The sequence below is a fragment of the Nicotiana attenuata genome, unplaced genomic scaffold, assembly GCF_001879085.1.
Source record: "Nicotiana attenuata strain UT unplaced genomic scaffold, NIATTr2, whole genome shotgun sequence".
Lineage (NCBI taxonomy): Eukaryota > Viridiplantae > Streptophyta > Magnoliopsida > Solanales > Solanaceae > Nicotiana > Nicotiana attenuata.
Genome location: NW_017671862.1, coordinates 21191 through 37846, shown reverse-complemented (window position 1 = coordinate 37846; position 16656 = coordinate 21191). Strand labels below are relative to the sequence as shown.

General features: G+C 38.9%; 1 protein-coding gene across 2 annotated transcripts; it reads right to left on the bottom strand.

Moving 5' to 3' along the window:
- Positions 1–673: 673 nt before the first annotated feature.
- Positions 674–15288, bottom strand: LOC109210602. 2 transcript variants are annotated; one of them, XM_019374046.1, is made up of 5 exons: positions 14968–15288; positions 14788–14888; positions 14599–14712; positions 985–1068; positions 674–894 (listed from the first exon to the last, which is right to left on the bottom strand). In XM_019374046.1, exons 1-5 carry the CDS (start codon positions 15212–15214, stop codon positions 838–840), a joined length of 603 nt encoding a protein of 200 aa, XP_019229591.1. In that variant the 5' UTR covers positions 15215–15288; the 3' UTR covers positions 674–837. The 2 variants fall into 2 exon arrangements, with proteins under 2 accessions (XP_019229591.1, XP_019229590.1); XM_019374045.1 differs by having other exon boundaries at positions 14788–14891; positions 14968–15287.
- Between the last annotated feature and the right edge of the window lie 1368 nt (positions 15289–16656).

Genomic DNA, 16656 nt, shown 5'->3' with positions numbered 1-16656 from the left:
GTCCAAACTTTATATTTATCTTAAAAAAAAACTATTTAATGCGTATAAATTATTGGTTTAGAACCCAATAACTTAAGAAGACTAGAATACTAAACTCACAAACTTCAAATTATGGCTTCGCCTCTTAATACAACTCATTTCTTCAAACAATGTGAGACATTCTAAAACCCCTCCTCCCCTTTGCACATCAAGATAGGACATCTGAAGAGTGGACAATATTACATGATGCCCAATGTCAGATATATCGAGAAAAAGGTGAATCTGGCTATCAAACCCATATTAAGAAAATAGACCTTAGGTCTAATTCAACCCTGAAAAACTAACTCATGAGGTGAGTTGCCCAAGGTTATATAAGAAGATAACAATACAATCCTTTAACCACTGTGGAACATTCTAACACAATGATTCTAGTGAGAACCATTAGGATATAAAAACAGGTGGGACGCATTAGACGTTATGGTCAAAATCTTATGAGCTCTACATGGAGCAGTTGGTAGGTAGGGTCAAACCCAGATCAGATTTGGAAATTTGATGCTGCCATTTAGAAACATAATCCAAGTCATGAAACGAAAGAATACTTCCTGTCAGCAGACAGCCGTGCAAAGAAGCAGAGATCACTATTGACTTTGAGACCGACAACTATATAAATCTCATGATCTTTTAAAGATTCTACTCAATTTAAGGCTAAAATTATTTCGTAATTAATCAAAGAACAATTAATTACAATATTAAATACTAGGACATATTAGGAAGAAGAAAAAAGGTGAAACGAAAAGCGTGAATCATCATCATGCCTAGGTAATTCAATTCTATACAAAGGTTACAGAAGAAAGTCATTTACAAAAAGTATTTCATCCTGTTATCTTTTCTCATGGCGTTGTATACAGCTTGAACCTGGAGAGTGCAATGAAATCGCATGTCATTATAATGAAAATGATGGAAACGATGGAGTAGATTGACGTTTTTAAGGTGCAACAGATATACCTGCTCACTAGAAACAACTTGAATTGGCCCAATGTTCACTGATACATATTTCCCCCCTGAAGATAACTTCTGCCTCACCTTGCCCTGCATAGAAAAGCAGAAACATCTCAAATTTTGGACCAATTCCCCCACACACACAACAGCGCGCACACGAATATGTATACACATAGGGGTAATTTGGTATGATACAAAAATAACTCTGGGATTAAAATTTAGTACTGTCTTATCCCTCGTTTGGTTACTAATTCTGGAATAAGTTGTCCCAGAATTAAAAATAGTATCGAGATACTTATACCTGCCAGGGGATCAAATAGTGTTCCCAGGAGTAAAATTGACAATCCTAAAATTAATAGGACATATCAAGCAAGCAATAAGAAATAATACCAGAATAACTACTCCCAACATAACTAATCCCAGCATAACTTATCTTCTAACTAATCGTTCCCATAATATTTTGATATACACATAGTATTTGATCTTTCTGCTGTTTAAATAAAAGACGCATGCATGAATAGAATAGTGAATTTTGCACTTGCCACTCTGGTATTTAGAAGTCAATAGTTTCAGATTTCCATGATATAGAGCTGCAAACCTGCTTATTGCCTATACATTTTTTAACCAAGTCCTCATATCCTCCCCATGCACTTACAGGCATAAACACATGTTCCTTTTGTAACACATGTACCTTTGTTTCTATGAATACATCCTCATTTATCCTATTCCTTTGTACTTTTCCACTCTTTTCTTTTTAAGGAAATACAATTGCATAGAAATTGGAAATTACTATATCATTCTATATGAAGTTGTTACGATTCGAGCAGGTTTCGAGCTCAAATCGTAAAGATAATTCCAGAAAGAGAGAACAGGTGAGGGAGAAGAAAGAAGGAGAGAAGATAGAAGAAATTTAGGGTAAAGATAGTTGTGATTTCATTCATATCCAAGATACCTGTTACAATACAACTAAATAGCTGTACAATCCAGCATAGGATCCATGCATTCTAGCACTAACCTTCTCCTACTTAAGACGTGTTTCCCAATTCCCCTCCAACAGAAACTACACGGACTGAAAAATAAATAACGAAAATTACTACTTAACAACATAAGGGACCAGACTGTAATTTAAATAATTATGAAAGAACAGAATAGACTCTTCTCCAATAGCTCGAATACATTCCATCCTCCATTTTGAGAACCTTGTCCTCGAGGTTCAAAATTAGGAAATTGGGACTTGAGGAAATTATAATCCTCCCAGGTAGCCTCAGGTAGCAGATTTTCCTAATGCACCAGAACCTGAACAGCAACATCATTTCCCTTCTTGATCATCCTTCTGTCCAGAATAGGTTTGGGTGGTGTATTAGGACTTGTTGGTATGAATTGGACGGGGTCCCGGAGGGCTCGGGTGTGTTTCAGATGGGTTTAAGATCAATTTGAGGTTAGTTGGCAGTTCTGGTACAGGTTTTTCGCACCTGCAAGGTATGGTGCACAGGTGCGAGTACACAAAAGCGGTAGGGAGACCGCAAATATGGAGCCTGGCTGGAAGCGGGTATTCCGCATGTGCAAAGGAAGTGCGCAGAAGCGATGGTGCATCTACGAGGTCTTTGCGCAGGCGTGATTCCACAGAAGCGGAACTTGTTGCGTAGGTGCGATGGGTCGGGAACTTAAGTGAGCTCACATATGCGAGCATTGGACCGCAGAAGCAACAGAATTGTTCACAAACGCAAAAATCGCTGGACAGTGTTATATTGAAGGTTTTGCCCATTCTTCATTATTTGGAGATTTGGAGCTCAGCTAGATGCGACTTTTGGGGGGATTTTCGTTTTTCACCATACTTTAGAGGGTAAGTAATCTCCACTTGATTTTGATGTTAGATCTTGATTCCCTATTGTTTTGTGCACTTGGAATATGGATTTGAGAGAAAAATTGGGGTTCCGTGCTAGATTTTTTGGAGAGTGATTATTTGAAATTTGAACCCCGACTCAAAGTTGGATTTTGGTGAAACTTGTATATTTGGACTCATATTAAAATGGGTAATTTGAATTTATGACTTTTGTCGGGTTTCGGGATGCGGGCCCGGTTGGCATTGTGTATTTGATCAAAGATCGAGCCTTTATATTCCATTATTGTTTCCTATAGCATTATTTGATACCGTAGTGTATTATTTCACTAGATTCGAGCCGTTCGGAGGTCGTTTTGCATGAGAAGGCATTTTTGGAGTATTAACTTGGCTCGTTTGAGGTAAGTATCTTGCCTAAACTTGGTTGAGGCACTAGTTGCTTGAGTTATTGATGTTTGCTACACATTGAGGGTGGCGTACCTGCATGGGTTTGAACGTATGTGCGGGCACAGGGGTTTATCCATGTTCGGGTAGTTCTTGGGCTATGTTATACCTTGTTTGGGATATTGTGATTCTTGATAATTGATATCATGTTTTATATGATTGTATGACTACGTAACCTCGTAAATCACGCTAGAGATCATGTGTAGGTTTGCTTGTCCCTGTTTGAACATGATACTCATTGTTGTGCGGTGTAACCGCCTAATTTGAACAGTATTTGTACACTTCGCACATGCATACGCGTTATTATGCTATTTGATCAGTCCAGAAGTACGTGATTTGATATCCATTGACGTTATAATGTATATACTTTTTGTTTTGTGGATTGGTTTGGCAGCACGTGAGTTGTCCGTGCAGGTTGAGTTGACTATGGCACGTGACTTGTCCGTACCGATGTTATGACTATGGCACATGAGTTGTCCATGTGGATGTTCTATTTATGGCACGTGAGTTGTCCGTGCGGATGTTCTGTTTATGGCAGCGTGTGGATAAGGATCCAATCCCCTAGGATCGTCCTCTCATGTTTCTGCTTGATAAGGTACACGCGGTTGTGGAAAACTGATGAGTGTTGGGTTTTTGTGTATCTTCTCTATATGCAAATCCTTAGGTGTATACATGACTTTTACTGCATATCTCCTCTATATGCTAGCTTTGTACTCGTATACATGCCTCTTTAAACATATATCCTCCATATGTTGTTCCTGTCGACGAAATGATACACAAACATACCTTCTTTATATGTCTCTCTCTGTGTGACTTAACATGCCTATTCAGAGGCGGAGCCAGAATTTGAAGCTTATGGGTTCGTCATTGTAGTCCGTTTAAGTTACTTGGTTCTAAATTAATAATTTGTACATATTCAACAAATTTCTTAAGACAAATACATAATTTTGACCAAAGCTACTGGGTTCGACTGAACCCGTAATGCGTATGCTAGCTCCGCCTATATGCCTATTATTGCATATCTGCTCTATATGTTGGACCGTTATTCTATCACGAAGCTAGTACATATCTTCTATATGTGCACCGTTGGCTTTACCTGCATTCACGTGTAGATTAGCGCTGCGTATTTGTACATATCATGAACTGTACAAATTTATCACGTGAGTATCATTGGTGACTCTAGCCACTATCTTTCCGAGTTTAGTCATGATACTTATTAAGTACATGAGGTTAGTTGTACTCATACTACACTCTGCACTTAATTGTGCAGATCTAGGTGTGAGACCTAGCTGAGAGCTGTGCTGGATTATTGTTGAGCTGCTGAGAGACGAGGCTGCATTCCAATCGCAGTCCTTTGCGTCTATTCCCATTTCTGTTACTGTTGTTGTTATTCAGACAATATTTTATATTACCAGACTTGTACTCCTGTTGTAGAGCTCATGACTCTGTATTACCAGTTCTAGGGAATTGACTGTATTGGCGCAGTCTTTATTTATGATATTTTGCTTTTAGACTTGCATTATTTCGTAATTCGTTATCTTGTTGCAATGATTAGCTTGCCTAGCAAGTGGGTTAGGTGCCATCACGATCAGAGATGGTTTTGGGTTGTGACAACAATAAACTGCTGGCAGCAAAAGGTCTCATCCTAACGGTTAGCATATGGACCCATAAAAAAAGCAGTATACTTGCTTGGACTGTCAAAAACTGGCTAGCCCCTTTTTTAATTTTCCTAATAAGAGCTAATATACAAAAGCTGACAAGTTTAAGCTTACACGAAGTACCGGAGGATAGTACATTACAACACATTTAATGATCTGCTAACAATGAAAGGCTACTGGCTAAAGGTCAGCGTATGGACCTCAAGGAAAAGCAGAATTGTTCGGATAGTCAGAAACTGGCAAGCCCTTGGGCTTACAATTTTCCTGAGAAGAGCTGATATATAAGAGCACCCAATTGGCAGCATACTTGACGCTTTGGAGCTTACAAGCCTTACACTACATATAAAATCATCCACTAGCAGGGGAAGGTCACTAAAGGTTAGCATTTTGACCTCGAGGAACAGCAATGTACTTGCTCGGACAGTCAGAAACTAGTACATTAGAGAGCTCTTCAAGCCCTCAATTTTACAAATTTTCCATAAAAGAAGCTAATGTAGCCGAACTAAGTTGACCACCATTAAGAATATCTGTTAAGAATCAATTAGGATGGTTACATATCGATTGGGATGAGTACATGCTTGTAATCATGAAATATTTTCCTATTTTACAACACGGATAAATGCCATTTAAAACCCTAATAACTTTAGGGAATAATTAAGTCGGAAAGATACCAAAAGTTTCTTCCTTATTTCTTCACATACTAGAATGTTGAGTCCCTATTTTGATTACAGTTATTTTTTTTAATTAAAAAAACTATTTTTAACAAAGAAGCAAAGATGGTCCGAAGGAGGATTCTTCGATTCAACACTATCTAGCAATCTCCGAACAGCACAAACCACTCAGATTGGATGCCCAAGCACTGTAAGCAACGGCTCCTCACAGGAAGATGTATGTGCATAGCCTACGTGCCATCTCAACCTCCTTGCGCGTGAACCATCTCATACGGATTTCTTTTGAAAGCAATCATTCCACCGAGATCATCCAAGCCTTTCGCATCATTCTGACTATTTACCACTCTCTGAATCTCAACAGTTTAGCCTATTTAGGTTCAAGCAACTACCAATGCTTTTTTCATCAGCTCAGTTCTTCCTTCGATTTTGTGCTTTTGTTCACATCATTCCAACTATTTATCACTCTCAATCTCAACAGTTTAGCCTGTTTAGGTTCAAGCAAATACCAATGCTTTTTTCATCAGCTCAGTTCTTGCTTCGATTTTGTGCTTTTTTTATTTCTCTCTCCTTCATCTGAGTTGCTTAAAGCATTTCTGCTTCGAGTTTAAATGCCTTCAAACCATTGCCTTTGAATTTCAATTGCCTTAGAATTCTCTCTGTTGTTAGCTAATGGAGCTTAAAAGAGATTAATCTCTTTTTCAGCATGTGATCCCCTTTCTTCTACTATTCTCTACTTAATTAAAAAGAGAGAGGTTCAAGGACAATCGAGTCGCCATCGTCATCCAGTTGCTAGGCAGCTAGCATAGGCCAGCGTAGTAATCTATTCGCTTACATGATGCAGTCTTCATCCTGTGCATCAAGGATTCTACTTTGGTTCATTCAATCACAGCTCAATTAACAAAAACATTTTCTCTGCAATCTATTTCCTTTGTCCTTTTGGATTATCACCTTAGCTTAATGCATCAAAAACTATAGTTAAAGGAATGTATGAGTCTCATCCTCTTCCTTACTTTACACTTAACTTCTATCCTCTTTGCACCTGCATATCTATATAATTAATATCGATTAGGTTTGACCAAAAAATTAACTATTCTGAAACTTTCTTGGTTGACTCTGTCATGTGCAGGCCTGGACAGATGAGTGGAATTGGACACTAGTCACGGAACTTGTATCACCAATCCATACCAAAACCTTTTATTGCTTTTACATCCACGAATTATTCTGATAACTAGGAACATCTAAGCATCTCTACTTTACAAAACAAATGGTCTCATTTGTTTACGCATAGGTAAGACTGAAGAAAAAACTACTTTACATGATCACAAAAATCAAGATGATTATTTTGGATGATTAAAAGGAAGGTGAGATGAAAAATGGATGTTTACAATGAAGGTGAGATGAAAAAAGTTGATTGTCTTAAAGCTCTCGACTAGTGTCAAAGGATACACTTAGATAAATGGAATCGATTATACTGATACTTTCTCTTAGATGGCTAAAATTGCATCTGCTCATCTCCTTATTTATATAGCCCATGTTCCATTTGCCACTTCATCAACTGGACACTTAAATGTGTTTTTACATTGAAAGCTTTCTGAGAAGTTATAAATGGAACAATTATTGTGCTTCTTTACTCAACGGGGGAGTCTGAACTAGTGTGTAGACTATGTCATCGCTCTATATTTTCCATTAATCCCCAAAGACATTGCTTGGGTGGTGTATCACTGTTGTCCAACAATTTAGCGTGCATTCGAGTGGAGCAAATTATTCAGTATTATTACAAGCATTTTTCGAGGCGAAGGTATTTTCTTGCCTGTTTATGTTGATAACATTATCATACAGGTATGATCATGAAGATATTAGTTAACTAAATAGCATTGCTCTAGTCACGTCCAGGCCAAAAACTTGGGTAAACTAAAATGGCTCCTAGACACTAACGGGACATATTCTAGCAATGTTATCATCATTTCACCAAAAAAAGAGTATGCTTTGGATATGTTAGAAGAAATTGATAAGTTAAACTTGTTTTGAGAAATGAGAGCCTCTAGAGGATTTTTTTGATGAAGAAAAATAAAGATTAGTGATCCAAAACAGACTCGAACCTGGACCGCACACAAGAAAATTTTTTGAGAAAAATGTTCTCAACCACTGCACCGGCACCCACCATTTAGAGGATTCAAGACGATGCCGTGGACTTGTAGATTAGCTTGATTATCTCTCTGTCACGCGACCAAACACCTTACTGTATGGCTAGTCAGTTTCTCCTGATTCCTTTGAAGTCATTGGAATGACATATTTCACATTCAAAAATAAATCAGGGATCTTAGGGACAAGGTCTATTGTATAAGGACATGGGACATACACATTATTTGGTACTCCAGCAATACAAAATAGTTGGTTTACTAGGGAATCATTGGCTTATGTGACATCATCTCCTTAATCAAGCTGATAATTCCCAACACCTCTTCTTTCTCTGTAACCCCAGAAACCATCTCTGCTCGCCATTTTCCAGCTATTAGAATTATCTCTCTTTGGAGCTCACACTTATGCCCAATCCATGCACGTTAACACACACCCCTCTCCCACCGGCTACATTTTAACTCAGTGTCAACTATTGCTTGTATCTCATTTCCCTTTTTCCTCTTCTTTTTTTTCTGTTTGTTTTTTTTTTTTTTAGGGGGGGGGGGGTGACAACATTAATTTTTGAGAAATTTCGTAGAGAATCCCAAACAACCTAATAAGACACACTAGGGGATACAAGGAAAATCTGCACCACATTTGCTTGATATGATCCTCTTCTTTGTGTTGTGTATGTCAATGTAAAAAATAACACCCTCTTTGTCTTATATTGTTGCAGGTTTCAGACAGGGGCCATAATAGGTAATTGATCAATTCACGACCAAAAGACTAGGTATGAAGTCAACACCTGCATTTGCAGAAACTTGTCAAGCCTATTACTCTAGGATTTAATTCCACAATCATTTAATATTGAGATAAAGATATACCAAGAAAAAATGTCAACTGTAGCAGCACTGCAAGTGAACCAACACGTCCTGCTCCATACAGCTTGGAATAGCTCCAACATGATTGAGCTCAAGGACCACGATACTATAGCCCTTTTTTCTTTGTCTTTTTATGCGTAAACCTGCAGGCTTGCAGCTGGATCTTCCTTTATTTACCTTCATCTAGTTAGTTGTAGTATTCGCTCCCATGTCAGTCACAGAGCCCAACCATAGCAACAATTCCTTTTGTTTCTTTCTTTCGTTTGCGAAAGAATGGAAGAGCTCATACTGCAGAAAAGAATGATGGCTATATTTCCAAAGACAAGGCAAAGATGGTTCATACTACACTCAGGTTTAACCTATGACAGTAATTGTAACGACTCCACCCGTCGTTTTGAGTTCTAGAATCCCGATGCCCTATTTGTTGCTTCATGTAGGTCCATTTGATGTTATATGACTTGCGGGGATTGGTGGTTTGATTTTCGTGGGGTTCAGGAGTGGTTGGAACACTTAGTTCCATATTGAAAGCCTTAAGTTGTAAGAGATGACCAAGGTTTGACTTTTAGGTAAACGATATCAGAATCGGGATTTGAAGGTTCCAATAGGTTCGTATGATGATTTTGGACTTGGGTGTATGTTCAGGTTTGGTTTTGGAGGTTCCTAGGAGGAGTTGACACTATTGTCGAAAGTTGGCATTTCGAAGGATCTTTGGAGCTCATAAGTTTGACCAATATTTGACTTTGATGTTATCGGATTTCGATTGGTGTTACCGGGACTATGGATAGATTTGTGCAGCTGAATAGAACTTGTATGTAAAAATTGGTGGAGATCCGAGGTATCTATGTATAAATCAGACACTTGGTAGTTTAAGAGCTTATGAACCTAAGAGAGTTCAATGTGTGGTTTGGCATCCGATTCTTAGATGTGATGATTCTGTATGTGTTTTGAGGCCTTGGATAGCTTTGATTAATGTTTATCAACTTATTGGAATATTTGGACGGGGTCGCGGGGGGCTCGGGTGAGTTTCGGACCACCGCAACATGCCTAAGATTGTTGGATTTGCTGGTGTCTATGTGAATCGGGAACGCGGGGATTGGGTCGTGTTCGTGTAGAAGAAGTTTGGCAGGTCAGGATTTGTTCTTCGTGATCGCATGGAAGACGCCGGCGATCGCGAAGTGTTGGCTGAGTGAGCATTGTGGTCGCGTGGGGTCTCTCATGATCGCATAGAGGAGCCTGACGACCGGTGGCTAGTGCTTCGTTATCGCGTGGTTGCATCTGCGATCACGTAGGTGTGTCAGGTGAAGTTTCGTGATCGAGCGACTCTGTCCACATAAGAGGGAGGTTAGGCATTGGACTTTTGTGCATTGCGATCACGTAGGTTGTGATCGCGATCGCGAGGTAGTGCTGGCAGGGGTATTTTAAGTCACAATTTCGGAAATTAGCTCATTTTTTACCATTTTTGAGTTTTGGAGAATGAGAAAAGATTTGAAGAGGGACTTCACTACACTCTTAAGGGTAAGTAATTTCTACTTGATTTGATCATATATCTTGATTCACCATGGATTTCTACACCTAGAATATAGAATTTTAAAGTGAAATTTGGGAGTTTTCTCTACAACTTAAGAGAGTGTATTTTGAGGTTTTAAGTACCGATTTTGACTCGAATTTGGAATCTAATCACATATTTGGATTTGTAGTTTTCACCTTGTTAGGAGATTATTAGAGCGAAATAGGGAGAGGAACAGGGATTTACATATGGTGTTCGTCGACTTAGAAAAGACTTATGATAAAGTGCCGAAGGAGGTTCTGTGGAGATGTTTGGAGGCTAGAGGTGTTGCATACATTAGGGCTATTAAAGACATGTATGATAGAATTAAGACTCAGATGAGGACAATGGGAGGGGTCTCAGAACACTCAGTTATGATGGGGCTGCACCAAGGATCAGCTGTCAGCCCATTTCTTTTTGCCCTGGCGATCGACGCACTAATGCGCCACATTCATGAGGAAGTGTCGTGATGCATGTTATTTGTAGATGACATTGCACTAATTGACGAGACGGGAGGCGGTGTTAGCGAGAGGTTAGAGGTTTGGAGACAGACCCCGGTGTCTAAAGGTTTTAAGTTGAGTAGGACCAAGACAGAATACTTGGAGTGCAAGTTCAGTGGTGCGACTCAGGAAGTGAACGAAGACGTGAGGCTTGATCCACAAGTCATCTCTATGAGAGAGTTTCAAGTACCTTGGGTAAGTTATACAAAGGAATAGGCAGATTGACGTGGATGTCACACATCGTATTGGAGCGGGGTGGATGAAATGGATGCTCGCTTCCGGCATTTTGTGTGATAAGAATGTGCCACCAAAACTTAAAGGTAAGTTCTATAAAACGGTGGTCAGACCGACTATGTTGTATGGGACTGAGTGTTGCCAGTCAAGATCTTCCATGTCTAGAGGATGAAGGTGGCTGGAATGAGGATGTTAAGATTGATGTGCGTGCATTGCCAGGTTAGATAGTATTAGAAACCAAGCTATTCGGGACAAGGTGGGTGTGGCCCCTGTGGAGGACAAGAAGCGGGAAACGAAACTTAGATGGTCGGGTATGTGAAGAGTAGAGGCACAGATGCCTCAGTGAGGAGATGTGAGAGGTTGGTCTTAGAGGGCCTAAAGAGAGGTAGAGGTAGGCCAGAGAAGTATTGGGGTGAAGTGATTAGGCAAGACATAGTGATGCTCCAGCTTACTGAGGACATGACCGTGGATCGAAAAGTGTGGAGGTTGAGAATTAAGGTAGAGTGTTAGGTAGCCGAGCATTGTCCCTGCTTGTACCAGTAGCTTTAGTGCATTACATATAGCCTGTTTGACCAAGCTTCTTTTGGCCAAAAGTGCTTTTTTTTTGCCAAAAGCACTTTTGGCCGAAAATTGAGGTGTTTGGCCAAGCTTTTGGAAGGAAAAAAAGTGCTTTTGAGGAGAAGCAGAAGTAGTTTTGGAGAAGCAGAAAAAAGTAGCTTCTCTCCAAAAGCACTTTTTTGAGAAGTACTTTTGAGAAAAATACACTTAGAAGCAGTTTTTTAAACCTTGGCCAAACACTAATTGCTGCTCAGAAGTGCTTTTCAAACTAATTAGCCAAACACAAACTGCTTCTCGCCAAAAGTACTTTTGAGAAAAGCACTTTTGAAAAAAAACACTTCTCAAAATAAGTTGATTTTTGTAGCTTGGCCAGACGGGCTATTAGTATTAGTCTTGTATTTTCTTATTCTTATATTTCTGTTATTATTTGTTGTTTCTTTTGCTTCGGTTTTTTTATTGTATTACTTGGTGTTAGTCTTGTATTTTCGCTTCGGTTTTCTGATTGGTTTGCTTGTTGTTGCTCCTTCTTTTTATCTTTCCTGAGCCGAGGGTCTACTGGTTTCAACCTCTATGCCTTCTTAAAGGTAGGGATAAGGTCTACGTACACACTACTCTCTCAGACACCACTAGTGGGATTACACTGGGTTTGTTGTTGTTATTGTCATGGGGTTATGGGTTAACAAGATCTAGTCCTAGACTTAGGTTTTGACTATGTGGGCTCGGGTTGACTTTTTAGAATAGATTAAATATTGAAGTTTATTGCTTCGAATTGGTTTTTATGACTTTATTTGACATTATTGAGTATCATATGGCTAGATTGAGACGGTTGGAGGTGAATTCTAAATAAAAAGCTGTATTGAATTGTTGAACTTGTTCCAGAAAGAGGCAAGTATCTTGGTTGACCTCGACTCAAGAGAAACTACTTGTAAATGGCCTTATGTGCTATGTGTGTGCTTAGTTCGTTGGGGGCGATGTATATGGGTGGTGACGAGCGTATATATGTATGCCAAGGTTATAGCATGCTCCGGTAGAGATAGTCTTATTCATGCTTTTGTTCGTTTCAATGTATTATTCGCTTATGCTATAATGGATTGTGAGACCACTCAATAATTCACATGTTAGTGACCATGTTTAGGCCTTGTTGTAGGACATGAACGAGATGTCTTTTGATATGTTGGTTTCCTATTGCACCTTAGTCATGCTTATCATTTCCGTAGTGTAATATGTTTACTCATCTTCCCATATCTATATCTATGCATTCTACTATGCTTGTCGTTGATACACATGTGCTTAGTATGGATGGATCGGCTTGCACGGTGCAACGATATGGCCATTGGATCGGGTTGCACTCTGCAATTGTATTTTCATGGGATCGGGTTGCTCGGTGCAATGGATATGAATATCTTGTGCTTATTTTTTTTATATATTACTTCTCCCTTGTGGAATTGGTTCATAAGGTTATGCTTTATGCTGTTATAGCCGTAAAATTTGTTTATTAGTTCTCTTATTTGATCCCTTTTATTACTATTCACCTTTTCTCTTGTTTTGCTTTCTGTTTATAAAGTAAGTGCCATGTCTTAGCCTCGTCACTATTTCGTTGAGGTTAGGCTCGATACTTACTGAGTACATTGGGTCGGTTATACACATGCTACACTTCTGCACTTCTTATGCAGATTCAGGTATTGGTACTAGCGGAGTTCATAGAGGTGCTTAGCTATGGACATTGGAGACTTGAGGTAGTGCTGCATATCCGTTCGCAGGCCTTGGAGTTACCTTCCTTATCTTTATTACTGTTACTTGATTCAAACAGTATTGTATTTACTTGAAACCTTTATATTTAGCACTCAGTAGAGCTCATGTACTCGGTGACACTAGATCTGGGGGGTGTATGTTGTTCTGTACTTTTACTTCAGTATATGATTTATTACAGGTAGGGGTAAGGACTGCATACACTCTACCCTCCCCAGACACCACTTGTGGGATTACACTGGGTATGTTGTTGTTATTGTTGGCGTAAACCTAATTTAGAATATTGTTGTAATTCTTTCTATTGTTATTGAATACTTGGTAGTTGTAACTGTTGGTCGCCTAATTGGCGTATTAGATGTCATCACGATCTTTGATGGGATTTTGGATACAGTAATCCAGCTCCTTGATTCTTCAAAGTTTGCCTCCGGAATTAGTGAAGGACGCTTTACATTTTGTATTTAGTTTAAGGGAGTGGGTTGGTTGTCTTGGCTAAGTTGAAGAAACTCAAAAGTTCATAATTTCATGGTTCATTTCTCTCGTTTCTTCGTTTTTCAAAATTTCAGCAGCTTTAATTATATTAAAAAGCAGAATTCTATCATAGACGATCAAAATTTTCATCAGTTTAGTCTAGCTACTAAGAGTTACTTACACTAATTTCTTTTTTTAATAACCGAGAAATCCCCAAAGCTAGTGGTGCAAGATTCGAAACTCGGTGGATAGTAGGTCCTCTCTACTCTTCTCATTTAAATACCGTGCTTTTGTCTGCACAAGGGATCGAACACGTGATATGTGCCTAACCCATACATCACGCATTGTGCTCTTACTACTAGACCAAAGCATCTGGGCTATTTACACTATGATTCTTTGAAGCTAAATGCTTTAAATGAAGCTTATGGTAAGACAAGGAGCAGTTGTGTTCCGCATCCTGGAAGATCGTTAAAGCCTTAATGTCTCATATGAACTTGCTAAGTTGAAGGAAAATTTTAACTTCACATTCATTTGAGTTTTTATCTCATCGTTTCCAACTCAATATTCAAGCAAGTTACCAATGGCAGAAATTGTTGGGCAATGTATAATATTATGTTGTAATGAAAACTGCATCTAAGCGTAGACATACCTCATTTCAAAGACAACCTCACGACCTCTCCTATTACTTTATCATACAAGCATTCTTAATTCGATGATCCTTCTTAATAACATAGCTAAGTTGCTACTTATTCACAAAGTTCTAGCTAGTTCATTAACTTGATTTCAATTATTACCAAATAGCATGTGCCAATGGGTTATCATCGCCATAGCACTAGAAAAAGATAATACCAACTCAGGCTAGTCTTGTAATCCCCAAAATTTCCCAAGTCTAAGTAATATAGTCATCCAAATCTAAATAGGTGCAAAACTAGTGTATTATCATTTTCACTTACCTCAGAGATGGGCTGTTGTATCACTGATTCAACAGCAACAACCATAGCCTGCACAAAATCATCACCTCCAGTACCAATAGCTGTAAATCCTCTTTCAGTGGGGTAAGAATTCACCTGTCAAGTAAAAAAAATCAATTATCAATATTGCGAAAATGAAGAAAGGGTTTGTATTCATGTAGGAAAACGTACCTTCTTATCGAGAGCAAGCCACTCATTAGTAGCATCATCCTGCACCGTGCCTCCAATTATGACATTCGTTGTTTGCCCAACCCTCCCTTCACTCTTGGACACTTCTAAATAAATTCAATGTAAGTTAAACATCTATCCTGTATTACTAAATTAAAAGAAAAAGATAGAATTTGGGTAGACCTGAAATGGCCTTAAGGACAGCTTCTTGAGGAGGACCTTGGCCAGGGTCACCGTCAGATGCCAATGGGCTTTTATTGTTAGAGCATTTCAGATACTGACTTCTTTTATAATTGATGAGTTTACAGCCACAGCTTATTAAATTGGTGTTGGAGCATTTCTGGGTATGAAAAAATGCCCGAGTTGATTTCCGGGGAAGAGGCCTCCATGGTTCCGTCAGGAAAATGCTTCTGAGAGTCCCACACGCCATTTTGTTGATGGTCTTTTGTCTCTTATCTTGATAATCTGAGAGCTTTATTCTCTCTGTGTTGCAAGAAATGACACCACATAACGGCTTGTTCTGGCACGTTTAAATCATAGCCGCTTTTTTAAAACTATTTAAAAATAGTCATCATTATGTAGAATTTTTGGATAAACATAAGGTAGAATAGCCTAAATGACACTTATATTTGTGTCACTTTGTCATGCCGGTCCCCAAACTTATCACTTTGCTAATTGAACACTTATACTAGTTCAAATCGTATATAATAAACACTTATGACATAGGTTACCAGTGCGTGTAATATAATCTCCTACACGTAGGATGCCACGTCATTACTAGTGCCACATAGGAAAATAGACTATCTAAAAATAGGATCTTTTAGAAAACCCTAGGAATCTGCAAGTCTCTAGCAACACAAAGCAGAGTTTCTCTTTTACATCATCCATAAGGAAATTCTCGTCCAACAAATTAACGCTCCAGTAAACTCACTAATCCTCATGAAAGTGCTCAAAGCTTTCCCACCAAGATCAAGCCTTTTCACTCCATAATTCAATGTGAAATTGTGAAACACGGGTGAGGCATGAGTAATGAAAATCCACAGTCCACAACTAAGCTGCATTGGGCTTTAGACATAATCCCACAAGGGCGACGAGATGCCTCATAGAGATGGACCAAAGAGGGGGAATCAGAAACATAGAGAGCCTTAAAATTGAAATCTTCGAACCATACATACCCAGAAGCTTCAAGCGAGCTTTAATGGCGTCTCTGCTTGTCCCTCCGGTTTAGATCCTCAAACACAAATGTTTATTGCATTTTCAAGTCTTAATTTCAATACCCAGCTGAGTTTTAGTACTAGATTTCAAACACTAGATTTGTTCTTCGCAAGACCTGCAATGGAATTTCGAAAATTCTCAACAAACAAGCCTTTGAATCTCCTTTTCAAAATCCGAATAAAGATTCAAATAGTGAAACACAGCAACAATAACCAAAACAAGCCTTTGAAGGCTCATCCATTGTTTACAGTAGTGTGGAGGGGAAAGATGAATTAAGGGCGAGAAGAAAGGTGGGATTTTCGGCCCAATTTTGCGCCTGATTTTAGTTTAATTCATTTTTAATAAAAAAATCACTAGTATCACTCTCTTCACACGCGTGTGTTACACATAATTTGTCCACCTCAGATATGTCAATGCCACATAAGCTCGGTCAATGGTCAAAGGATTTAGAATATACGATTTGAACTAGTGTAAGTGTTCAATTGGCAAAATAATAAGTTTGGGGACCGGCATGACAAAGTGGCACAAGTATAAGTGTCATTTAGGCTATTCTGCCTAAACATAACCCTAACTTAACACGGATAACTTTAGACCATCGGATGCCAGATGCCAACTTCAAACATGAAGGTTTGAAGTTTGAAAACCTAGACTGTCACG

Coding starts and splice junctions, on each gene's coding strand:
- LOC109210602 (XM_019374045.1), bottom strand. CDS start 15,214: ATGGCGTGTGGGACTCTCAGAAGCATTTTCCTGACGGAACCATGGAGG. Junction 14,713..14,787: donor GGCTTGCTCTCGATAAGAAG/GTACGTTTTCCT, acceptor TTTACTTGACAG/GTGAATTCTTACCCCACTGA. Junction 895..984: donor AAGTTGTTTCTAGTGAGCAG/GTATATCTGTTG, acceptor TGCACTCTCCAG/GTTCAAGCTGTATACAACGC.